At 46.9% G+C, this 25086-nt stretch overlaps 1 protein-coding gene across 1 annotated transcript in view; it reads left to right on the top strand.

The window, feature by feature from the left end:
- Positions 1 to 5827: 5827 nt before the first annotated feature.
- STK38L (serine/threonine kinase 38 like) overlaps positions 5828 to 25086 on the top strand; it is a 37351-nt gene continuing 18092 nt past the window's right edge. Inside the window, exons 1-7 of the mRNA XM_009896104.2 lie at positions 5828 to 5968; positions 8124 to 8175; positions 13329 to 13451; positions 13978 to 14061; positions 18210 to 18333; positions 18833 to 18987; positions 20414 to 20516. Coding sequence (XP_009894406.2) covers positions 5835 to 5968; positions 8124 to 8175; positions 13329 to 13451; positions 13978 to 14061; positions 18210 to 18333; positions 18833 to 18987; positions 20414 to 20516 — 775 coding nt within the window. The 5' untranslated portion in view covers positions 5828 to 5834. The remainder of the gene's footprint in view (positions 5969 to 8123; positions 8176 to 13328; positions 13452 to 13977; positions 14062 to 18209; positions 18334 to 18832; positions 18988 to 20413; positions 20517 to 25086) is intronic.

A 25086-nucleotide genomic window follows, 5' to 3' on the forward strand; every position in this document is an offset into this window, starting at 1 on the left:
ATAGTCTGATGCAAAAACATTAATGAAGAACTGTCAGAGCTGCCAAGTGGCCTGGGGAGGTGGTGAGTGTTGAGTCCCCAGTTGTGCAGCACAAGCTGGCTGTCAGATTTGCAGTGGTGGAAATGCTTTGAGGAAAATCAATTGATAATTTGTCTTGCAGGTGTTGCAATGGATGGGAGCACAGGCTGAAGTTGTAGCTGACACTGCCTGACCTTTGTCTGCTTCCCACATGGAAAGATCTGGGAATAAAAAGATCAATCATGTGCTTGGACCAAGCAGCTTTCTTCCACCAGAAAGGAGATGGTGGGTCAGGAGAGCCTTGCTCAGAAGAGGTTCTTGAAGACTCCAGCTTGCTGGCATTGGGGCTGCTATCCCCTTTCTGCTGCTGTACCTTGTTCTTAGGAGCATCCTTGAATTCCTGACTCTTGGGACAAGATACTCCCTGCTTACCCCACATTTGTAGTATTGCATCCCTCTCTCCCTTGGGCCTATACTTTAGGTTATTACTAATGAGCACAGCAGGCACCAGGAGAAAGGCTTGCCCTCTGATTTCAGCCATCTGGCCAGGAGGCACAGGCATGATCTTTGGGCCAAGCAGCACACACGGTGTCTCTGCTTCTGGCAACTCACAAGCCTCTGCCCTGTGGGCTGAGTGCTGCTTGGTGTCTGCTGTTCATTAGATTGGTTTGACGTCTCTCTCAGTCACAGCTCAGGGTGTATCAGTTTTTCCAAAGTAATAGACCCTGTGGAAAGAACATTCTTTGGTTCTCCATGGTCAGAGGATATTTGGCCAAGTGCAGCTGGTCGGTTAGCGTGACCTGATTTGTGCTCCAGGCAGCGTAGAGCGAGGCTGGTGATGCAGCAGGAGTAGAATGGTTCCATTATGCAGATGGCATCAATTTGGGTGAATTTAGCAGGTTTTTGAGGAGATTTCCAAGAACTGTGGGTGGCACCTTCTCAAAGTGTCCCTATTACTGTGGTGAGGTCAGTGGAAGTAATGTGTTGTCAATAAAAGACCCCATTTTGGAGTTTCTTCCTTCCTGTTCTCATTCCCTCCAGCATCATTTGTTTTATAAAGGTCATGCTTAAGGCTTGTACTCCATTGCTCCCAGCTGAGTATTTTTGTTTGGGGAGTGTGTGTGTGTTTGTGATTTGTCTGGGGGTTTGATATTGGAGGTAGAGAGGTGGGAGGAGAAGGGACCAAGAGGTTTTGTTGGCTGTGAGTTGGCAGAGGATTGTGCAAGGTACCTTGTGCCTGCTGTCAGGTCTTTACTCTTTTCCACTTACTTTGGGGGACCTGGAGAGCTCAGGACATCTCATTTTTTTATAACATGAATTGTTTTTCTTCCACAATGACAGAGCCAACTGGGGCTACTAATTGCAAGCTGAACAAATGTGAAGTTCTGCCTCAAGGAAATGTGCTGTGATACAATGTGGTCCAGAGGCAGGGCTAGTGGGGTGTGTGCTGGAAGCAAACCCTCTGGTGATACAGCCCTCCTGCTTTGCTGGGCCTGCAGCACAGTGTGATGGTGAAGTAAATACAGGTGTTGTCTTTGTTAAATAGCTTTCTCTGAGCTTCTTGGCTTAAGGGGTAGTTTCTTGTCTGTATTTTGCTACTGTAGAACACAGTGAGGGTCAGCCCTACTATTTATAGCACAGTATGCTAGGTGCCAGAATGATCTCCTTTTTGCAGGCTCAGTAACATCAAGTTTATTGGTATCAAATCAAATCAGGCCATTTGATAGTGTCTGCATTTGTGAGCATAGAAGGGGTGAAGCATGGGGCAAACAAAGATTCAGTGTTACTTTATCCCATCAGGAATACAAGGTGTGCAAAGGATGAATACCCTGTTGCTTGCTGGTGCTGGAACATGCTATTTATGTCTTAAGGAAAGGTTGAGCCATTTCAAGCTGCACTGTCCTGATGCTCCAAAGTGATCAGAAAGCAGGTTGGTTTTTTTTACCCTATTAGATAACTCCTTGAAATTATTGATCTGAGATGCCAGTGTGCAGTCAGCAATTGTTCTGTTGCATTTGGATGTGTCAGTGTTGGAAGATTTGCTCTCAGATACTTATATTTTATCTTTCCCCACATGAAGGGCAAAAGAGAGTGCAGTAGGGTACAACAGACTCAAAAGGTTCTCCTGGCTTTTGAGGTGTCCATTATGGCATAAACCCATCGGTTTTAGTCAAGACTTGTAAGAGTTGACAGCTCTCATCTTCCTTTAGTAGAAAATTGAAGGGAACAAAAATGAAGAAATAGAAATATTGACCTCATCACAGCTGTAATGCTGTTAAAACCTCTTTATATATATATATAGAGAGAGAGATACATTCTTATTCTCAGAAATCTGGCATCTTGCACACTCCAGAACATGCAACTAATACACTATCTGTGATACTATAAAACACCTTTATTTGTGACACAGCAGCTGCATATCTGGCAACAAATCCATTACTGTCACACCAAATCCAAGTAAAAATCAACAAGAGAAAAATGCTGTCCTGACAGAGGGCAGTAGGCAAATCCAAACCCAAGATCCTGGAGCGGAGTTAAGCAATCTGCTTGTCCTGACATGGAGGTGCAAGTTTGCTTCTGGTTGAAGGTTTTAATTGGCTCACCTTAGGGTGTACTCAGAGATCATAAACCTCAATTGGCATTTGTTTTCCTCAAGATAAAGCCTCTCCCACTGGTGAAATGGAAGGATTAGATAAAAAATCAGAAGGAGGCGTGTGTACTTCTGTGTCATTTTACAAACCAACTCCACAGCAACCCCAGGCAGAGCTACAGGCTGGGGTCAGAGTGGCTGAGAGCTGTCAAACAGAGAGGGACCTGGGGGTGCTGATTGACAGCTGGCAAAACATGAGCCTGCAGTGTGCCCAGGAGGCTAAGAGGGCCAATGGCATCCTGGCCTGCATCAGGAACAGTGTGGCCAGCAGGAGCAGGGAGGTCATTCTGCCCCTGTACTCTGCATTAGTTAGGCCAAACCTTGAGTCCTGTGTCCAGTTCTGGGCCCCTCAGTTTAGGAAGGACATGGAGACACTTGAAGGTGTCCAGAGAAGGGCAACAAGGCTGGGGAGAGGCCTTGAGCACAGCCCTGTGAGGAGAGGCTGAGGGAGCTGGGGTTGTTTAGCCTGGAGAAGAGGAGGCTCAGGGGTGACCTCATTGCCTTCTACAACTACCTGAAAGGTGGTTGTAGCCAGGAAGGGGTTGGTCTCTTCTCTCTAGCAACCAGCACCAGAACAAGAGGACACAGTCTCAAGCTGCACCAGGGGAGGTTTAGGCTGGAGGTGAGGAGAAAGTTCTTCACTGACAGAGTCGTTCGTCATTGGGATGTGCTGCCCAGGGAGGTGGTGGAGTCCCCATCCCTGGAGGTGTTCAAGAGGGGATTGGATGTGGCACTTGGTGCCATGGTCTAGTCATGAGGTCTGTGGTGACAGGTTGGACTTGATGATCTTTGAGGTCTCTTCCAACCTTGGTGGTACTGTGATACTGTAAACACAGAGACTGACATGTAGTTACTCATGGCTTCCTGCTGTGAGTCTCCCTTTCAGTGGCTCAACCCACTTCAAGGGTTGGGTTTGGAACACAGCCCTATGAGGAGAGGCTGAGGGAGCTGGGGTTGCTTAGCCTGGAGAAGAGGAGACTCAGGGGTGACCTTATTGCTCTCTACAACTACCTGAAGGGAGGTTGTAGACAGGCAGATGTTGGTCTCTTCTCCCAGGCAGCCAGCACCAGAACAAGAGGACACAGTCTCAAGCTGTGACAGGGGAGGTTTAGGCTGGAGGTTAGGAGGAAGTTCTACACAGAGAGAGTGATTGCCCATTGGAATGGGCTGCCCGGGGAGGTGGTGGAGTCACCATCACTGGAGGTGTTCAGGAGGAGACTTGATGGGGTGCTTGGTGCCATGGGTTAGTTGTTTGGGTGGTGTTGGATTGGTTGGACACGATGATCTTGAAGGTCTCTTCCAACCTGGTCTATTCTATGTATTCAAGGCTGAGCATGAGGCCTACAACAAACTATGCCTTTTGGTTTTTTAATTTCACTCCACTTCCCTAGACCAGCTGCAAAGGACTCAGGGCTGGCCTAAGATGTGGTTTTCCAGCATGAGAAGCCTTGTTCTAGTACATCCCAGTTCTTTGGGTTCAAGATGAAAGTGATCAAAGAGAGCAGCTTTTCATCTTCCCTCTTTCTTCCTGGTTTTTAAGGATTCAGTGACCATGTGCACTGACCTAGAAGTACTTTGTCTGTATGGGTAACATGTCTACAGCTGCACAAGAATATTTTGGCTGGGTGGCTGTGTCAGTCTGCTAGAGGGTAGGGAGGCTTTCCAGCAGAACCCTGACAGGTTAGACCAATGGACCAAGGTTACTTGTACAAAGTTCAACAAGGCTAAGTACCAGGTCCTGCACCTGGGTCACAACAACCCCATGGCAGTCTACAGACTTGAGAATGTGTGGTTGGAAAGCAGAGACTTGAAGAGGGACCTGGAAGTTCTGGTTGGCAGTCAATTAAATCTGAGTCAGTAGTGCCCACATGGCTAAGAAAGCCAATGGCATCCTGGCTTGGGTTAGAAACACTCTGGCCAGCAGGAACAGGGAGGTGATCATTCCCCTGTGCTCAGTGCAGGTTAAGCCACATCTTGAGTGTTGTGTTCAGTTCTGGGCCCCTCCCTAGAAGATGGGCATTGAGGTTCTGTAGCATGTTTAGAGAAGGGCAATGAGGATTTTGAAGGGCCTGGAGCACATGGCCTATGAGAAGTATCTAAGGGAGCTGGTGTTCTTCAGTCTTGAGAAGAGTCTGAGAGGAGACCTGAAGGGAGGTTGGAGTGAGGAAGGGGCAACCTCTTCTTGGTGTCAAGTGATAGGACCAGAGGAAATGGTTTCAAGCTGCCCTGGGGGAGGTTCAGGCTGGGTGCTTGGAGATACTTCTTCACAGAGAGGGTTATGAGACGTTGAAACAGGCTGCCCAGGGCACTGGTCAAGTCACCAGCCCTGGAGATGCTTAAGCAGAGTGTGGACCTGGCACTTAGGGATGTGATTTAGTGTTGACGCTTCGGTGTTTGATCAAAGGTTGGACTGGATGATCTTTGAGTTCTCCTCCAACCAGATGTTTTCTGTGATTCCCACTGCCCCAAATTTGAGAATCCAATCACAGAGAGCTCTGTAACAAACAGCTGTTCCAGAAAACACTCTGTTCCATAGCAGTGTGGCACAGAGGTGGTTGTGTAATAGCCTTGTGGTGGGGAAGGGTTTTCTATTCTTGGTGGTTGATTATTGCTTTAAAAAAAAAAAAGCAACTGAACAGGGAAAAGCAACAGAAGCTTTCCACTTAAAATATGGCAATTACAATATTTCATTTTCATGTGGTGATTATCAGAAATCTCCCCAACTGCCCCCATGTGATTTAACTGCGTGGCTTTAAATTGCAGAGAAGTTTGATGGCTGTCATCCGTCCTTGCAATAGTTTGCCCTCTGGGTTGGATTAGGGGTTTTGTCCATTTACTTTTTCATTTTATCTTGTCCTTTGGGCAGCATCTAGAATTTCTGGAGTCTGACACTGCCATTGAGTTGTGACATATCCAGCTGTGGGAGCTGTCTGGGCCTCTTGTTGCTTCCCCCGTTTCCTTTCCACAGGCTGCCAAAGGTACATTCCCCTCGTTTAGGGACAAGCGCTGCTGGATGAGCTGCCCACAGCCTGCATAGCTCTTTCCTGTGATTCACCCCTTGTTCTGCCAGTTTGCTGGCAGAAAACCCCACCCAAAATACAACCAAATCTCTTTTAATTTGCCAGTGAATGATGATGTGATATGCTCTGTTTCAGTACATGTTACCATGGCGATGACTGCAGGGACTACAACTTCCTTTCCCATGAGTAACCACACCCGGGAGAGAGTGACGGTGGCCAAACTTACGCTGGAGAACTTCTACAGTAACCTAATTATACAGCATGAAGAGAGAGAAACCAGGTACCAGCTCTGCTGCCTCTTCCCCATCTTGAGCCTGTCTCAGCTTTTGGCAGTCTTTGCTCAAGGACACTTGGATCCCTGTGCACGAAGCAGTTTTCAGATGCTTTTCTTAACAGCAAAGGCCTAATCCCCAAAGGGCACAAGCTACCTTTCAGCTGCTGGCTGTGCTGGTAGACCTGTGAACATTCCCTGCTACTGCACAAGGAAGTCAGGGAGTGACTGAGGACCTCTGCTTTTAACTTCTCATATGATTTACCTTCTCATCAGATTATTACTACCTTGTTGAAACTGCTCTGTGCAGGGTCTTGCTCTGTAGCACATGAGGTTCATGACCTCTGATTCCTCCTATGTGTGACAAGGAGTAAAATCTACAGAGGAAGATGCTGCATAGCTGCTTATAGGAATTAACTTGGTTTTCTGGAAGGCAGTGTCTCGTGGTGTCTGTTGGTCCTTTGTAGCATGGAGCTCGTGCCAAGACTCATAAACCCTGTGGAAGGGAGCATATAGGAGGTAGGGAAGATGACATAGATGAGGTGTTAAATGTGATGATGGAGTAAGGAGAGGAGGCAGAGAGATGGTGGTGGTAGAAATAAGGAGCAGTAAAGAGCATAGGGCTGGTGATCATAGAATAGTTTTGGTTGGAAAAGTCCTTCAAGATAATTAGGTCTGATCATTCTCTAACTACCAAGTCTGCTGCTAAACCATGTCCCTCAGCACCACATCTGCATCAACACCTGTAGGGATCGGGATTCAACCACCTCCCTGGGGAGCCTGTTTGAACCTCCTTTCAAGGAGATGAAGAGAGAAATCTCAGTCTCATTTTCACCCCAGTTCCCTCAGCCACAAGTCACCAGACCTGTTTTCATGGCCCTTGACTATCTTTCCAGGCCTTCTCTGGATGTGCTTCAGCACTTCAGTGTCTTCCTTGTAGTGAAGGCCCCAAATCTGAACACAGTACTGAAGGTGATGAAAAGTTTGAGAGGTTCTTGGGTGGGCAGAATGTATTTTGAGGATAATGCAATACCCACCTCTAAATGATCTCTGAATGATGCTGACTGGTACTTTGAGTATGTGTTGATCATCTCCATTTTAACTTTTCTCATCAGTTCTCAGTTCTGCCTGTGATGTGGCCAAGTGCTACTTGAATTAAGTGCTAAGGCATCCAGCATTTGATTGTAATGAATGTTGTTTCAAATTGTCATCAGCATGTGAAATTATCATTGCACTGATAATATGTTTTTAATGAGGGGTTTTCTGTTGGGCAGCAGGGTTTCTCTCTTCATCATGTTTAGTTGTTACTCCATATAATTGAGTTGCTTCTAGTTAGAAGAATGGACTGTCTACCAAGGGCCTTTAATTTAGGGGATCCTGCTGTACTTCCTGGTACAAGAAGACACCAAGAGCCTGGCACCCAGCCTTCCAACTCTTGTCTTCTGCTAGTGGGTAACCAGCATTCTGAAAGCAGCACCCTGACAGTCATGAAGAAGCATCCTAGGGATGGAGAAAGAGAGGTCTAGTGGATGGGTTGCCATGTGCTGACCCTGCGTGCTCTGTGGGGTACTCTCAGGCTTCACTCAGGCCTTTCCAGCCTGGCAAGGCAACAACTGGAGGAGCCTTGGGACTGGTGAGCCTTACTTCACAAACACTGGTAGAAGATGGTGATGAATCCAGGGAGGGTGGAGCTAGTTGGTATGAGAGTAAAGGGAGCAGGACCAAGTGCGTGACCAAGGAGAGGTCAGCAAGGCTAGGACTGGGAGTGAAAGGTGGAGCTGGTGGAGGTGTAGGAGGTAGAAATGAGATTAAAATAGTGAAAAATAACAAAAGCTTGCTCTGATTCATTATCCTAATTGATAAAAAAAGCCTTGCTTCAGCTAGGTTGTAAGAAGAAATACAAGTCATTAGAGTGATTATACATTTGGAGCTGTAATGCCTAGTTTTGCAAAGATGGGTGCTTACATTTGCTTGTTTGCAACAGCTTGGGTCACTTTTATAAATGAGTAAATGGAGGGGAGTGCACAGGAAGTCCTCAAATGTCTGTCTCAGGCAAATTCTCCCACATCTGGAAAACATGAAGTAAAGGTATTGTCTTGCTGGAGTGTTAAATTTGGGTTTAATAGTAAAACCAAAATTGGTCTCCTGTTTCTTCCCTTTGCAGGCAGAAGAAGCTAGAAGTGGCTATGGAAGAGGAAGGCCTTGCAGATGAGGAGGTAAATACTCCTTAACCTCTAAAGACACTACTGTGCTTTGCACCCCTTCAAACTGGCATTTGAGGAGCTTACAGAAGGAGTTAGCATGACATGAAGTTTTAGTTTGTAAATGAATGCTAAATAACTTGTTTATTAGGGAATATACTTCAATGGTACTGGAAGTAGCTAAGGCTTTTCATTTTCTCTTGGTCCTTTGAGACATATGGCAGCAGCAAGTATATAGATCAAAATCGTTTGCCATGGTATTTGGCAAGGAAAAAAGGTGAGATATTACTGGAAGAAGTGGTTAGAAAGCAAAATGCTGAACCATTCTGTCTTGATTTGAACAACAAACTGGGCAGACCTGTGCTCCCTGTGGAAGTGATGAGGATGTGGTGATCTCTACCTGAGTGGCATCTCTCAGAACTGTAGTCAGTAAATTGCATTTCTGAAGTCCATCACACTGGGACTGCCTGTACTGCCTTCAAAACCACAGAGTGTGAAGAACTGTCCCTGAAGAATTGCTGTGAACCAGTCAAAAGCTGGTGGATAAGAATTAGAGACCAAGGCAGCAAAGGGAACCTTGTGGCTGGTGTCTGCTACAGACTACCTGATTAGGGGGAGCCCACTGGTGGAGCCTTCCTACTCCAGCTAGATGTGGTTTCATGCTTGCAGGCTCTTGTCCTGCTGGGGGACTTCAAGTGCACCAACTTCTGCTGGAAAAATATCAGAGCAAGCTGTAGGCAATCAAGGAGACTCCTGCAGTGCCTCGATGATAGCTTCCTGAGCCAGATACTGGACAGCCCTACCCGATGGAATGCAATACTGGGCCTGGCAGTCACAAATGCAAGTGAAGAACTCATCACTGATGTCAAGATTGGGCTGCAGTGATCATGCACTGGTGGAATTTGCAGTCCTAAGGGATACAGGACAGACAGGGAGTGTAGTCAGGACTCTGAATTATAGGAAGGCAAGCTTCCGGCTCCTTAGGGAGTTGGACCCCGAAGGACCCCCTGGGAAAGGATCCTCAGGGACAAGGGAGCAGAGCAGAGCTGGCAGATCTTTAAGGGCATTATCCTTGGAGAGTAAGAGCTCTTGATGCCTGTGTGTAAGTTTAGCGACGACGGAGAATGGAGTCAATACATCTGATCAATATGATCTAGTATTGTCCTTTATTGCTTCAGTATTGCAGGCCTATGGCTCAGGCCTATGGTGAAAGCATAGAATACATAGAATAAACCAGGTTGGAAGAGACCTTCAAGATCATCGCGTCCAACCCATCAACCAATCCAACACCGCCCAAACAACTAACCCATGGCACCAAGCACCCCATCAAGTCTCCTCCTGAACACCTCCAGTGATGGTGACTCCACCACCTCCCCAGGCAGCCCATTCCAATGTGCAATCACTCTTTCTGTATAGAACTTTTTTCTAACATCCAGCCTGAACCTCCCCTGGCGCAGCCTGAGACTGTGTCCTCTAGAAAGCATGGTACAGAGCAGACAGTAGGGCTGACAGGCTCGTAAGAAGCATGGAGGAAAGTGCGCAGTAAGAAAACTCTTAGAACTTACATCAACTCGGAGGGCATTGCTGGCATGGCTTCATTGGCCCCTCACGAGTGACCACACACTATTACTATAGATTATTGGTTAAACCAGTAATAACAGGCAAGACTGTTGATGCAGGTGTGTGTCCTGTTATTCTGAGATAACTCTCTGTGTTTATAGGTACCGGTGTCCTGCTTTGGTTACACAGTGCAGGCACAGCACTATTCTGCTATGCTGCTGGCTACTTCTGCACCCATGCTGGGCACGGCCTACCACCGTGTCAGGCTCTAGGCCTACACTGCCGGATTGCTCACACTGCTTATTGCAACCATTACCACATGTAAGAAGTTGGGCAAGGAAGGAAAGGGACCAGCATGGCTGAATAACCTGCTGGTGAAAATGAAGAGTAAGAGGGACCTGCACACACAGTGGAAGTAGGGACAGGAAACTTAGGAGGAGTGTAGGAACACCCGTTTACGAAAGCAATGAGGTCAGGGAGGCTAAGGCACACCTAGAGCTGAACCTGGCAAGGGATGCTAAGAAGAGGGCTTCTGTAGGCGAGAGACCTGGTGTCAACAGATGAGAAGGCTGAGGTACTGAAAACCATTTTTGCCTCAAGCCTTCACTGGCAATTTTGTTCCATCCCTGTCCTGAGTTGATGGACCACTAAGTGCAGACCAGTGAGGTAAAGCCCCTTCCACTGTAAGGGAAGATCAAGTTCAGGATCACCTGAGGAACCTCAACATACATAAATCTTTGGGACCTGATGAAATGCATCCCAAAGAGCTGAAGGAATTGGCTGATGTAGTTTCAGGGCCATTCTCCATAATCTTTGAAAAGTTCTGGCAGTCAGGTGAAGTCCTTGGAGGCTGGGAGAAGAGAAACATTGCACCCAGTTTTAAAAAGGGTTAAAAACCAAGATCCTGGAAATGACTGACCTGTCAGCCTCACCTCTATGCCTGGGAAGATCATGGAGCAGATCCTGTTGGACCAGGTGGAGGACAGGGAGGGTGATTTGAGACAGCCAGCATAGCTTCACCAAGGGCATGTCCTGTGTGACCAACCTATTACCTTTCTACAATGGAGTGACTACATCAGTGGATAAGGGATGACCTGTGGATGTCATCTATCTGGACTTTTATAAAGCCTTTGACTCTCTTTAAGCTGGAGAAATACAGATTTGATGGCCAACCTGTCCAGTGGATAAGGAATTGTCTGGATGATTGCATACAAAGGGTAGAGCTCAATGTCCAGATGAAGACAGGTGGCAAGTGATGTCCCTCAAGGGTTTGGAGCAGGGTAGATTTAGGTTGGACATAGAGAGGAAATTCTTTACAATTAGAGTGGTAAAATCCTAGAAGAGCGTGCCCAGTGATGTGGTTGAGGCCTTTGTCCCTGGAGACATTCAAGGTCAGACTTGATGTAGCCCTGGACAGCTCAATCTGTTTGGAGGCACCCCTGATGACTGCAGGGAAGTTGGGCAAGATGACCTTTGAGGGTTCCTTCCAACCCAATGCAATCTGTGTACAGCATTTCATTCATTCCAGGAAACCACCAACAGAACAAGAAGACACAGTCTCAAGCTGCACCAGGGAAGGTTTAGGCTGGCTGTTAGGAAGAAGTTCTTCACAAAAAGAGTGATTTGCCATTGGAATGTGCTGCCCAGGGAGGTGGTGGAGTCACCATCACTTTTAGTGTTCAAGAAAAGACTGGATGAGGTACTTGGTGCCATGCTTTAGTTGATTAGATGGTGTTGGGTGATGGGTTGGACTTGATGGTCTCTAAGGTCTTTTCCAACCTGGTTAATTCTATTCTGTTTCTGAGTTTGTGTCACTGCCATAATTTCTAGAAAGAACAAAAAGTGAGTGTGGGCACATAATGCCATCTTGTGGCTGCAAACCCATCATCCTAGTACCAAATCTGGTAGATGCCTAATGGATGGCTCTCCTTTAGCAGGCACTTAGATCTCAGTGTCTTTGGCAGCAGAGGTTGGTGTTTTTGTCTGCTCTCTAGGTGAGGCCCATTGATGTTCTTGTAGAGCAAAATATATGACAGTGTCTGAACAGGTTTTTTCCAAACACAGGTGTTTGTGTGCCAAAAGGCAAGTTGAATATCTGCTGCTTGTTAGGCTCCATGTGGCCTGTCTTTGCTTTTTTCATGGGGTACAAATTTAAGCTTTTATTGATCCTTCTCACTGCCCAGAAATAGAAGTGTTTGTCTCAATGACTTTGCCCCTAAGACCAATGTGCTGGGAGCCAGCATGATTTTTTGTTTCTTCATTATTTTTTATCACTGGCTTTTTATAACTCTTGTAGCAAACAAACAAAACTCCAAAAAAGTGAAACTAGACCTGAGGCCTCTGTATAAAACACCATCCTACTGTATAAAACACCATCCTGCTGGATTAAACTTTGAATAGAATAGAATTAACCATGTTGGAAAAGACCTTCCAGCCTAAACCTCCCCTGGTGCAGCTTGAGACTGTGTCCTCTTGTTCTGGTGCTGGCTGCCTGGGAGAAGAGACCAACCCCTTCCTGGCTATAACCTCCCTTCAGGTTGTTGCAGACATTAGTAAGGTCACCCCAGAGCCTCCTCTTCTCCAGGCTAAGCAACCCCAGCTCCCTCAGCCTCTCCCCACAGGGCTGTGCTCCAAACCCCTCACCAACTTTGTTGCCCTTCTCTGGACACATTCCAGCAAGTCAACCTCCTTCCTAAACTGAGGGGCCCAGAACTGGACACAGGACTCAAGGTGTGGCCTAACCAGTGCAGTGTACAGGGGCACAATGACCTCCCTGCTCCTCCTGGCCACGCTATTCCTGATGCAAGCCAGGATGCCATTGGCCCTCTTGGCTGCCTGGGCACACTGCAGGCTCATGTTCAGCCTACCATTGACCAGCACCCCCAGGTCCCTCTCTGCCTGGCTGCTCTCAGCCACTCTGACCCCAGCCTGTAGCACTGCATGGGGTTGCTGTGGCCAATGCGCAGAACCTGGCACTTGGATGTGTTCAGTCTCCTGCCCTTGGACTCTGCCCATCTGTCCAGCCTGTCAAGGTCTTTGTACAGAGCTCTCCTACCCTCTAACAGATCAACATCTGCCCCCAGCTTAGTGTTCTCTGAAAATTTACTGCTGATGGACTCAACCCCCTCATCCAGATCATCAATAAGGATGTTAAAGAGTATGGGGCCCAGCACTGATCCCTGGGGCACACCACTGGTGCCTGGCTGCCAGCTGGCTGTGGCACCATTCACCACCACTCTCTGGGCTCAGCCTCCAGCCAGTTCCTAACCCAGCACCTTACATTGCCCAGTGACAGGACCAGGAGCAATGGGTGGAAGTTGAGGCATAGGAAGTCCCATGTAAACACAAGGAACAATTTTTTCCCTGTGAGGGTGACAACAGTGGAGCAGGCTGCCCTGGGATGTTGTGGGGTCTCCTCCTCTGGAGGTACTCAAAGCCCACCTGGGTGCATTCCTATGTGATCTGGTATCGGTGAGCCTGCTCTGGCAGCGGGATGGACTCTGGATGATCTTTTGAGGTCCCTTTCAACCCCTAACGTTCTGTGATTGTCTGTGGACTTTCTACTGTCAAATGACTTACAATTTTTTTTCCTCTGTGTGTCTCCTTAGAAAAAATTGCGCAGGTCACAACACGCTCGCAAGGAAACAGAGTTTCTGCGACTGAAGAGGACTAGACTTGGCTTGGATGATTTTGAGTCTTTGAAAGTTATAGGAAGAGGAGCATTTGGGGAGGTTTGTCATTTTCTTGCTTGAACAGGATACTAAAATTTGTCTTGAATGTTAAAATGGAATATTTAATTACAGGCAAAAAGTTCCAGCTAGAGATCTTGATGGCAGAAGAATAGCCGTTTGACTTTCCTCCCGTGGAAAGGCCTTTAGTTTCCCCCTGGCTTCCCAAACTAATGTTGCTCATGTGAGTCCCTGAAATAACGGACTGGCAGTTGTGCAGCTCCTCTCCATAAGCCTTCTGCCTGCCCTGTGTCACACCACAGTTGGATCTGCTTCTGCATTTTGGAGTACACAATCTCCCAGCTACCTGGAACGTGCCTGCCTAACCTAAGGACTGTTTCAAAATACCTGTTCATCATTAGTATTAGTGCTGTGTTCTGGAGAAATATTCCTGTTCTGTGTTTGTTTGGGTTTTTTTAAGTGTTTAAAAACTTTTCCATGCCCAGCAATTTTGAGCCTTCCAGTAGATTCCATGCTTGGGTCTTGTTTCTGAGGTAGAGAAGACTGATAGGGTTGTTTCTCGTTGTAGGTACGCCTTGTTCAGAAGAAGGATACAGGTCATATTTATGCAATGAAGATACTGAGAAAAGCAGATATGCTGGAGAAAGAGCAGGTTTGTGCTTGTCTAAGTGCCCAAGATTTCAAACTTACGCTGTCTAGAAGATTGCAGTAGATACTACTCGGTCATATTCTCCCTGTTGAAAGTCCCAATCTCACAGATCAGAGTAGCTACACAAAGAACAAGGAGAAGTTAGGAAATAAGGTCATGACCCTATTTTAACCATGTATTTTATTTACAGTTGATTTGTAAAAGTTTTACTTACTGATTTTTAATTTCTTTTTTATTATAGATTCATAGAATAGGTTAGGATAGATCATCTAGCTCCAATCCCCCTGCCATGGGCAGGGACGCCTCCCACTGGACCAGGTTGTTCAAGGCCTCATCCAACCTGTCCCTGAACACTTCCAGGGAGGGAACATCCACAACCTACCTGGGCAACCTGTTCCAGTGTCTCACCACCCTCACTGAAGAATTTCTTCCTAATCTCCAGTCTAAATCTGCCCTCTTCCAGGTCAGAGCCATTGCCCCTTGTTCTATCTGCCTCTTGTCCTATTTCTGCCCCTCTGCCCTGGACCGCGTTTGTGAGGAGGAGGCAGGTGATTTAACAGGCACACTTTCCTGTTTGTATCAGGTGTTTTGAAAGAAAAATACTGGAAAGAGGGGAAAGAGCCAAAACTTCCTTGTGTTTAGATTTGTGCAATGTCCTCTGCCATGATTAGTGCTAAAACCAGGTTTACTATGCTTCTTCCCTCCTTTATCAATGCAGATACAGTACTTCATCTGTCCAACTGCTGCTCAAAAAGTAGAACTATGCCAAAGTTTAAAACAAAACCATCTTTGGATGGCTCCACACCAACAGAGGGCACATCGTTCAGGGGCTTTGTTTCCTTTATTTTTCTCTTTAGTAGGGTCCTGTGTTGTTTTGGTTTTCTTTGTGTTTGTTAGTTTGGTTGTAATGTTTAGTTCCCAATTCAGTGTGAATGCTGAAAGGACGCAGCAAGTACTTCAGCACAACTCCAGAAATCCAGTGTGGCTGTCTCAAGCGAAAGGGCAGACTAAAGGGGACTTTTCCTCACCTGTTCAAACCTTACCCATTGTTTCCTTTTGTATTACACTGCCCTGCAGTGATCCTCTATTTTTTTTGTTTTCTCTTCAAGCCCTAAATTGTAGGGAGCCAGAGAAGCAACATGTTCTGCCAAGCACCCAGAGGGTGTATGGCCCCGTGTTTGAAGCCCTGCCACATTTTATGACCCGATAGAACAGGCACTGGTTAGGCCACACCTCGAGTCCTGTGTCCAGTTCTGGGCCCCTCAGTTTAGGAAGGAGGTTGACTTGCTGGAGCGTGTCCAGAGAAGGGCAACGAAGTTGGTGAGGGGTTTGGAACACTGCCCTGTGAGGAGAGGCTGAGGGAGCTGGGGTTGCTTAGCCTGGAGAAGAGGAGGCTCAGGGGAGACCTTACTGATGTCTACAACTACCTGAAGGGAGGTTGTAGCCAGGACGGGGTTGGTCTCTTCTCTCAGGCAACCACTAACAGAACAAGAGGACACAGTCTCAGGCTGCACCAGGGGAGGTGTAGGTTGGATGTTAGGAAGAAGTTCTCCACAGAGAGAGTGATTGCCCATTGGAATGGGCTGCCTGGGGAGGTGGTGGAGTCCCCATCACTGGAGGTGTTCAGGAGGAGACTTGATGGGGTGCTTGGTGCCATGGGTTAGTTGATTAGGTGGTGTTGGATGATAGGTTGGACGCGATGATCTTGAAGGTCTCTTCCAACCTGGTTTATTCTGTTCTATTCTACAGCCCATGCAGCAGAGGTAGCTCAGACTCTCAGTTTTTTCTGTCGCAGCAATCTTCCCTGGAGAGTATTTATCTGCTGTCATTTTATTCCCTGGTTTGTTCAGTAGAAAGCAACCCAGAACATCAATGCAACAAACGTAAGGTGCTTTTCTCAGTGTGTTTTTTTATTGTCTGTTTTTTCCTCCCTGAAGCTTGATGGCACTGGAAAACATCCTATCTGTTTTTAAACAAGGTTTTAATACTCTAGTTTATAGCTACATTGAAGAGTGGAGGGTGGAAAGAAGTCTTTTCTAACAGGAACAGATAGAGTAGGGATATTATTTGGACTTGATGATCCCAAGGGTCTTTTCCAACCTGAATATTTCTGTGATTCTGTAATTAAATTGAAGTTGGAGTGCCTGATGCAGAGAGAAGACCCATTGCCCTGTGGTGAAGGTGCTGTTGGCCAGCAGAACAGAAGAGATGGACTCTGCTTGAGGGAATTAGTCCTTAAAACTAGGATAGCCATAATTTATTTATTTTTTTTCCCCAGAATTTGCTTTCTGCTACATGAATAATGGAAATCTTACAGCTGTCAAGAAATACAATCACAGAATCACCAAGGTTGGAAAAGACCTTAGAGATCAAGTCCAACCTATCACCCAACACTATCTAATCAACTAAACCATGGCACCAAGTGCACGTGTCTGAACTTGCAGTAGGCTCTGTGACTGTCAGCTCTGTATGCTTTGCCTTCCCCCCCCCCCCCATCCCCCAAGCTTTGTTCTTCCCAAAAAAGGCCTCAGCTTCATAAGCTGTGCTTTGTGTTTATGGAGATGTGCTTCTGTAAAACTGTGTGAGTGGATATTGGGTTGACTTTTCTCTGGGTTTCTAGGGGATATTTTTGGGAGGCCTTTGTAGGATTTGGTAAAAAAGTTCTAGAATCATAGAATCATTTGGGTTGGAAAGGACCTTTAAGATCGAGGCAGAATTAAACAATGGTTTAGAATAGAATAAACCAGGTTGGAAGAGACCTTCAAGATCATCGTGTCCAACCCATCAACCAATCCAACCCATCTAAACAACTAACCCATGGCACCAAGCACCCCATCAAGTCTCCTCCTGAACACCTCCAATGATGGTGACTCCACCACCTCCCTGGGCAGCCCATTCCAATGGGCAATCACTCTCTCTGTGGAGAACTTCTTCCTAACCTCCAGCCTAAACCTCCCCTGGTGCAGCCTGAGACTGTGTCCTCTTGTTCTGGTGCTGGCTGCCTGGGAGAAGAGACCAACCTCTGCCTGTCTACAACCTCCCTTCAGGTTGTTGTAGAGAGCAATAAGGTCACCGCTGAGTCTCCTCTTCTCCAGGCTAAGCAACCCCAGCTCCCTCAGCCTCTCCTCACAGGGCTGTGTTCCAAACCCCTCACCAACTTTGTTGCCCTTCTCTGGACACCTTCCAGCAAGTCAACCTCCTTCCTAAACTGAGGGGCCCAGAACTGGACACAGGACTCGAGGTGTGGCCTAACCAGTGCAGTGTACAGGGGCAGAATGACCTCCCTGCTCCTGCTGGCCACACTGTTCCTGATGCAGGCCAGGATGCCACTGGCCCTCTTGGCTGCCTGGGCACACTGCAGGCTCATGTTCAGCCTACCATCAACCAGCACCCCCAGGTCCCTCTCTACCTGGCTGCTCTCCAGCCACTCTGACCCCAGCCTGTAACTCTGCATGGGGTTGCTGTGGCCAATGTGCAGAACTTGGTACTTGGATGTGTTAAATACTGGGTTGACTTTTCTCTGGGTTTCTAGGGGATATTTTTGGGAGGCCTTTGTAGGATTTGGTAAAAAATTCTAGAATCATTTGGGTTGAAAAGACCTTTAAGGACCTTTAAGATCGAGGCAGAATTAGACAATGGTTTGACAAGTCTGGTGCTAAACCATGTCCCTCAGCACCACCTTCCTGCCTCTTTTAAACATCTCCAGTGATGGAGATTCAACCACATCCCTGAGGAGCCTGTTTCAGTATTTGAGAACCCTCTCAGTGAAGTTTCTTCCAATATCCAACATAAATCTCCCCTGGTGCAATTTGAGGCTGTTTCTTTTCCTATCACTTGCTACTGGGGAGAAGAGACTGACACACACCTGGCTCCAACCTCCTTTCAGGGAGTTGTAGAAAGCCATGAGTTCTCCCTTCAGCCTCCTTTTCTCCAGACTAAAAATCCTAGTTTCCTCAGCTGCTCCTCAGAAGAGCTGTTCTCCAGACCCTTCACCATTATGAAAAACATGATTTCTGAACAGAGTGTGAAAAGTAGTTTGTTTGCTAAAGAAGATGGAAATACATTGTAGGACTGGGAACATCATACAGTGCTCCTTGTTGAAGTGTTGAAATTGCCCTTTTAATAATAAGTACTTTAAATATGCATTTTAGGTAGCCCATATCCGAGCAGAAAGAGATATTTTGGTTGAAGCAGATGGAGCCTGGGTGGTGAAAATGTTTTACAGCTTTCAGGATAAAAGAAATCTTTACCTGATCATGGAGTTCTTACCTGGAGGTAAGCTGTTTGCTGTGGTGTGGGGTGATACGAGTACTGTGTGATTTGGGATAACAAAAAAACCCCATTGTTTGAAAACTCAGTCACAGGGATGTAACCCTTCCTGATTTGTTTTGGGGGTTTTTTGGGCAAGGAGAGAAAGGTTATTTGGATTAAATAATAATAATTCTATTCCAGTGTTCTGCTTTTTTTTACTACTAAAGTTATTAACACAAACCCCGAGTTGTTAAAACAGTTTATTTGTGCATGACACATCTTGAGTGTTAAAAGTCACAGTACCTCCCTGGGCTATCCAATTACAGTTTCTGCTTATGGTTTTCAAGTTTTAAATCCAGTTTGCTCAAAAAGTGTTGCTGGGTTTGTAGGTCCTTGCAGTAACAGTTTTCTAATGAGTAGCTCTAAGGCCCAGCTACAAGGTTAAGTTGGGGGTTTCACATAGAATTAGTCTCATGATTCACATGTTCTGGTTTCAAAGCTGTATGTTCTTCTCTTTGATTAGGTGACATGATGACTTTGCTAATGAAGAAAGATACCTTATCAGAAGAGGAGACACAGTTTTACATTTCTGAAACTGTGTTGGCCATAGATGCTATTCACCAGCTGGGGTTCATCCACAGGGATATTAAGCCAGATAACCTTCTACTGGATGCTAAGGTGTGTAGTGTGCATGTAAACTGCCTATGCTTTAAACATCAGTCTGCAGATAATGCCATTTATAGTGGTGCTAATCAGTGAGAACCAGTAGTGACACAAGAGTGACTGATTTACACTAGCTAGAGTGAAGGGCAGAAAACTGTCACTATCTTTTTTCCTTCTAGCACACCAATATACTTAAAGCAAAACCACCCTTGTCATTTGTTGGAAAGCCTTTCAAGTGAGAAGATCCACTTAGGAGGTCCAGATGCTGATATTCATCACAGTATCACTAAGGTTGGAAGAGACCTCGAGGATCATCAAGTCCAACCTGTCTCCACAGACCTCATGACTAGACCATGGCACCAAGTGCCACATCCAATCTCCCCTTGAACACCTCCAGGGACGGTGACTCCACCACCTCCCTGGGCAGCACATTCCAATGGCGAACATTAGAAGTTTATATAGTTAGTTGCTTCAAGACAAATGAAAGCATGAAACACTCAGACAACACTAATAATCACTTCAATTCCTGCAGTTGTCTAATTTTTTTATTGCCCACTCATGGGTGGAAACTGTTAAGTTGACTGTAGCAAGCCATGAAAAGGACCCAGTAAGCATTATACACAAGTCTGTAAGACTATCTAGCACTGATGTCTGGAAACCTGATTGAAACCTGGTTACCATTCAAGAAGAACAAGGGAATTCTGCCCTGGAAGCATCCTCAGTCTCATAGTATACTTTTGGTAGGAAAAGATCTTTAAGATTACTGAGTCCAACTATTACCTAATTCTGCCAGGTCTGGTGCTAAACCATGTCCCTCAGCACTACATACATCTGTCTCTTGTAGACACCTGCAGGGATGGGGCTTCAGCCACCTCTCTGTCTTTCAGAACCTTTTCAGTGGAGAGACTTTTTCATATAGCCACCCTAAACTTCCCCTGGTGCAACTTGGAGCCATTTCCTTTTTTCCTATCCCCTGTTACTAGGGAGAAGAGACTGACCCCCACCCGGCTCCAACCTCCTTTCAGGGAGCTGTATGGATCAAGGAGGTCTTCCCTCAGTCTCCTTTCCTCCAGACTAAGCAGCCTCAGTTCCCTCAGCTGCTTCTCATAAGACCTGTTCCCCAGCTTCTTTGCTCTTCTCTGGACCTGCTTAATGTCTTGCAGTGAGGGATGTCTCAGTGATATCCACTTCACAGCACAATCAAACTAACTGCCCTCAGCTGTTGCTGAATTCTAGCTGTAACCATTTCCAGTTTCCTCACAGTATAACAACATTCAGGCATTATTTGCCTCCTTGCCCTGGACTAAGTAGTTCTGTCCAAGTCTGCCATGGCCTGGGAAGACATGTGCAGTTATTAAACCCTTTTGTCAATCATAATCTTTCTAAATTGTTTTCTTTGATTTTTTTTTTCTTTTTGTTCCTTTTAATTTTTGTTTTTTAGGGTCATGTAAAACTGTCTGATTTTGGGCTATGCACAGGTTTAAAGAAAGCTCACAGAACTGAGTTCTACAGGAATCTCACACACAACCCACCAAGTGACTTCTGTGAGTATAAGCTGTTCTCATTCAACATTGAAATCGTTCGGAGTTGAAGCTAGGCCACATCACAACTCCTTTCTGCTGTGGCAAACAAGATTGGTCAGGCTGATTGCATTGAATGGGAAACTGGAAATGCACCTTCCCTTCCCCCACTCATGGAAGCATTTAATGGGAAAGAAATCATTAATTTTTGGTAACATGAGTGTGGTTTTGCTCATTTGTACATGGACACAAATACACTACCATTGTAACAATCTTAGTGAGGTTACAGGAACACTTGCAGAAGCGACATGGTTTTCATGTGCTGACTCAGTGAAGCTGGTAACAGTCTCATGATGCTTTTCATAAGAGTTAAGTTGCTCATCAGTGTGCCTCCATGTGACTGTGTTATAGAATAACAGAATTGGTTTGGTTGGAAAAGACCTTTAAGATTCTGGAGTCCAACAGTTAACAACCTCTACCGAGCCTCATGCCAATCTGTGTTCTTCAGCACTACATCTTTTCGTCTTTTAAACACCTGCAGGGATGGGGATTCAACCACTTCCCTGGGGAACCTATTCCAGCATTTGAGAACCCTTTCAGTGAAGAAGCTTCTTCTACTAGCCAACCTAAACATCCCCTGATACAGCTTGAGTCCATTTCCTTCCATCCTGTCTCTTTTTGATAGGGAGAAGAAACCAATCCCTACCTGGCTCCAGTTCCTTTCAGATAGTTGTGGAGAATGAGAAGGTCTCCCCTCAGCCTTCTTTTCTCCAGACTAAAGAACCCCACTTCCCTCAGCCACTCCTCACCAGACCTATTCTCCAGTCCCTTCACCAGCTTTGTTGCTCTTCTCTGCATCCCCTCCAGGACCTTGTCCCGGGTTGGAAGGCCAGCTCCTCTCTTACCTCCCACCGGGGCAGAAAAAAGAGAGACTCTCACAAGTGGATTGCAGAAGTGATGGAAAATTTAAATGGGAAAGCAGTAAAGTGTTTTACAGAACCTACAAGCATAGTGACAAAGATCCCAAAGCATACAAAGTCCCTCACAGCATACCCAGAAGCCTCCCAGCACTCCCCTGCTCCCTACCTGACGGTATACCCAAAACCCCCAGGGCTGTTTCTTCCCCTGCTCTCCACTGTTAGGCTAATCTCAGCTGGCCAGATCTGAGATTGCCCTTCCCCCTTCTCATTCTGGCATTAGGCCTAGCCAGGCCCAAGAGGCCTTGAGATACCTCCCCTTCCATTACCAGATAGTGCTCCCAAGGGAGCAGCGAGGGAAGAAAGAGGAAGTGTGAGACCTTGCTGATAGATTTATAGGGATCGGGACATTATGGGCATGAAAGACACTCTTTCCTGTGTCCACCCACTGGGCTGGACAGTCAGGGCACCAGAGGTGTATCTTGTGTGGCAGCAGCAGGAGGCACCCAGCCTAAACTGCCACAGACCTCAATGTCTTTCTTGTAGTGAGTGGCCCAAACCTGGACTCAGTACTCAAGGTGTGGCTTCATCAGTGCTGAGTACAAGGGGACAGTCACCTCCCCGGTCCTGCTGGTCAGGTATAGTGGTAGGTGGGATGGGCCAGGATGCTGTTGGTTTTCTTGGCCACCTGGGCACACTGCTTACTCATATCCAGCCTGCTGTTGATTTAGTCTACAAATGTGAAGTGCCTTTGCAGTTCTGCTTGGATTCTTCACTTGTTGCTTGAAAAACCCATCACCAATATCTGAATATATGCTGCCAGCTGCAACAAGTAGTGCTGCTGATCTCACATCAGTCTGCAGAACCTTTCTAGCAAGTTTGAATTTAGAATTGCTTGTGTTCTACTTACAAGAGTTTCAGCTGCAATTTGGCCTCTAGTTACTCATTATCATTTCCCATCTCCAGTTATAATTGTTGTAGTTTGAGCTGGGTGCCCCCCTGGTGCATTCACTTCCTGTGTCCAGAAGTCCAGCCCAGAGGGATGGACACAGGAAATTGTGTATTTCCTACCATAATTCTTTGCACCACTATAAGATCCAGTGCGGAGTCTGGCACTTCCTCTTTCCTTCCCTCTCCGAGACTTGGTAACTGGGGGAGAGATCTCCCGGCCATGGGCCTGATTGGGCCCAAGGCCACAGGGGGATGGGCAGTCTCAGGCCTGGCCAGCTGAGACTAGCCCAGCAGAGGGAGGGGGAAGAAGGAGCCCTGGGGGTTTTTGCATGCACCCTCAGGTGGGGATGGGATCTTTCTTTGTCACTGCGCTTTGGGTTTGCTGTAACGTTCACTGCTTTCTATTTAAACTTTCATCACTTTTGCAATCCGTTTGCCTGAGTCGTTATTTCTGCCTGTGGTGGGGAGGGGATCTGCCCCAACCCATTACAATAATCTTATGCCTGCTTGTGACACACAGTGGGGCAGCACAGCAGGAGCAGAGGGATGGAGTACTAGTAAGGCCTCTCAATGTGTTGCCCTGAGGCAAGACAGGAACAATGCACCAAGACAGCCCAAGAGAATCAAGGGGGATTTTGCCTGAGAGGGTGGCAAGGCCAGCCTAGCTGAAGTGCCTCTATGTGAATACACACAGCTTCGGCAATAAACAGGATGAATTAAGGGCCACTGTGCTGCTGGAAAGCCATGACAGAGTGCCTATTACTGAAACTTGATGGGGTGATTCCCATGATGGGAACATAGATGGGAGCAAGCTCTTCAGGAAGGACACACAGGGTAGGAGGGAAGGAGGTGTTGTGCTCTACATCAGTGACCATCTGGAATCATTGGAGCTCCACCTGGGAAAGGAGCTGGTTGAGAGCATCTCAGTGAAGATTAAAGGGAAGACAGGGGAAGGTGATGTTACTGTAGGGGTCTGCTACAGGCCACCTGACCAGCAGAACCAAGTAGATGAGGCCCTCCACAGGCAAACAGAAATGGCTTCGTGTTCACAGGCCCTGGCCCTCATGGGGGATTTCAGTCACCCTCACATCTGCTGAAGGGACAACACAGCAAACTGGTGGGTTGGAAATTCTATCACACAAGGCACCAGCAATTCAAGATGTTCCTGGAATGCGTAGATGACAACTTCCTCTTCCAAATGGTGGAGGAACCAACAAGAAAAGATGCTATGCTGGACTTTGTTCTTGCTGACAGGGAAGGGCTGGTGACCAATGTGAGGCTCAAGGACACCCTTGGCTACAGTGACCATGAAGCAAAAGAATTTAAGATCCTCAAGACAACTAGGGCGGGCATATTCTAAGCTTGCAACCCTGTACTTCAGGCGTGCAGACTTGGATCACTTCAGGGATCTGCTGGCCAAAGTATTGTGGGACAAAGCCTTAGAGGGAAGAGGGGCCCAGGACAGCTGGTCAGTGTTCAAGGATCACCTCCTCCATGCCCAGGAGCAAAGTATACCCACAAAGAGGAAAGCAGGAAAGAATGCTAGGAGCCCTGCCTGGATAAGCAAGGAGCTCCTGGACATGCTGTCACACAAAAAGAAACTCTACAAGGAGTGGAAGAAAGGACAGCCAGAATGGGGGAGCATATAAGGAAGCTGTCTAAGCAGTGAGTGACCTGGTTAGAAAAGCCAAATCTCAGTTAGAATTAAATCTAGCCTGGGAGTTCAAGGGGAATAGCAAACGTTTCTCTAGGTACATTAATGGCAAAAGGAAGACTAAGGAAGGTGTGGGCCCCCTCAGAAAGAAGTGGGAGACCTGGTGACTTCTTCGCCTCAGTCTTCACTGGCAAGGGCTCCAGCCACACTCCTGAAATCACAGAAGATAATGGCAGGAGCTGGAAGAAGGATCTTGTGAGTGAAGATCAGGTTTGTGACCATCTGAAGAACTTGAGAGTGTACAAGTCCATGGGAGCTGATGGGTGCACCCACAGGTGCTGAGGGAACGGGCAGACAGGGTCACTAAACTGCTCTCTATTATATTCCAAAAGTCCTGGCAGTCCAGGGAAGTCCTCACTGACTAGAAAAGGGCAAACATACCCCCCCATTGTCAAAAAGGGAAAGAAGGATGATCCAGGGAACTGTAGGCCACTCAGATCCTCCTGGAGGTACTGCTGAGGCAAAAGAATAACGAAGAGGTGATTGGGCACAATCGGCACAGCATCACCAAGGGCAAATCCTGCCTGACAAACCTGGTGGCTTTCTATGACAAGGTCACAACATCAATAGACAAGGGGAGAGCAGCTCATGTCATTTATCTGGACCTGGGCAAAGCCTTTGACTCTGTCCCATACAACATCCTGGTCTCCAAGCTGGTGAAATATGGGTTTGATGGATGGACCACTCTGGATAAAGAACTGGTTTGATGGCTGCTCCCAAGGAGTGGCTGTCTGTGGGTCCGTGTCCAAGTGAAGGCCAGTGAGAAGTGGAGTCCCTCAGGGATCAGTCCTGGGACCAGGCTTGTTCAACATCTTTGGCAACATGGACAGTGGCATTGAGTGCACCCTCAGTGAGGTTGCTGATGACTCCAAACTGTGTGGTGCAGCAGACACACTGGAGGGAAGGGAACCATCCAGAGGCATCTGGACAGGCTGGAGGGCTGGGTCCTCTATCTGGGTTGGGGCAGTCCCATGCACCCATATAGGCTGGGCAGTGGCTGGCTTAAGAGCAG

The sequence above is a fragment of the Dryobates pubescens genome, chromosome 27 (assembly GCF_014839835.1).
Source record: "Dryobates pubescens isolate bDryPub1 chromosome 27, bDryPub1.pri, whole genome shotgun sequence".
Taxonomy (NCBI): Eukaryota; Metazoa; Chordata; class Aves; order Piciformes; family Picidae; genus Dryobates; species Dryobates pubescens.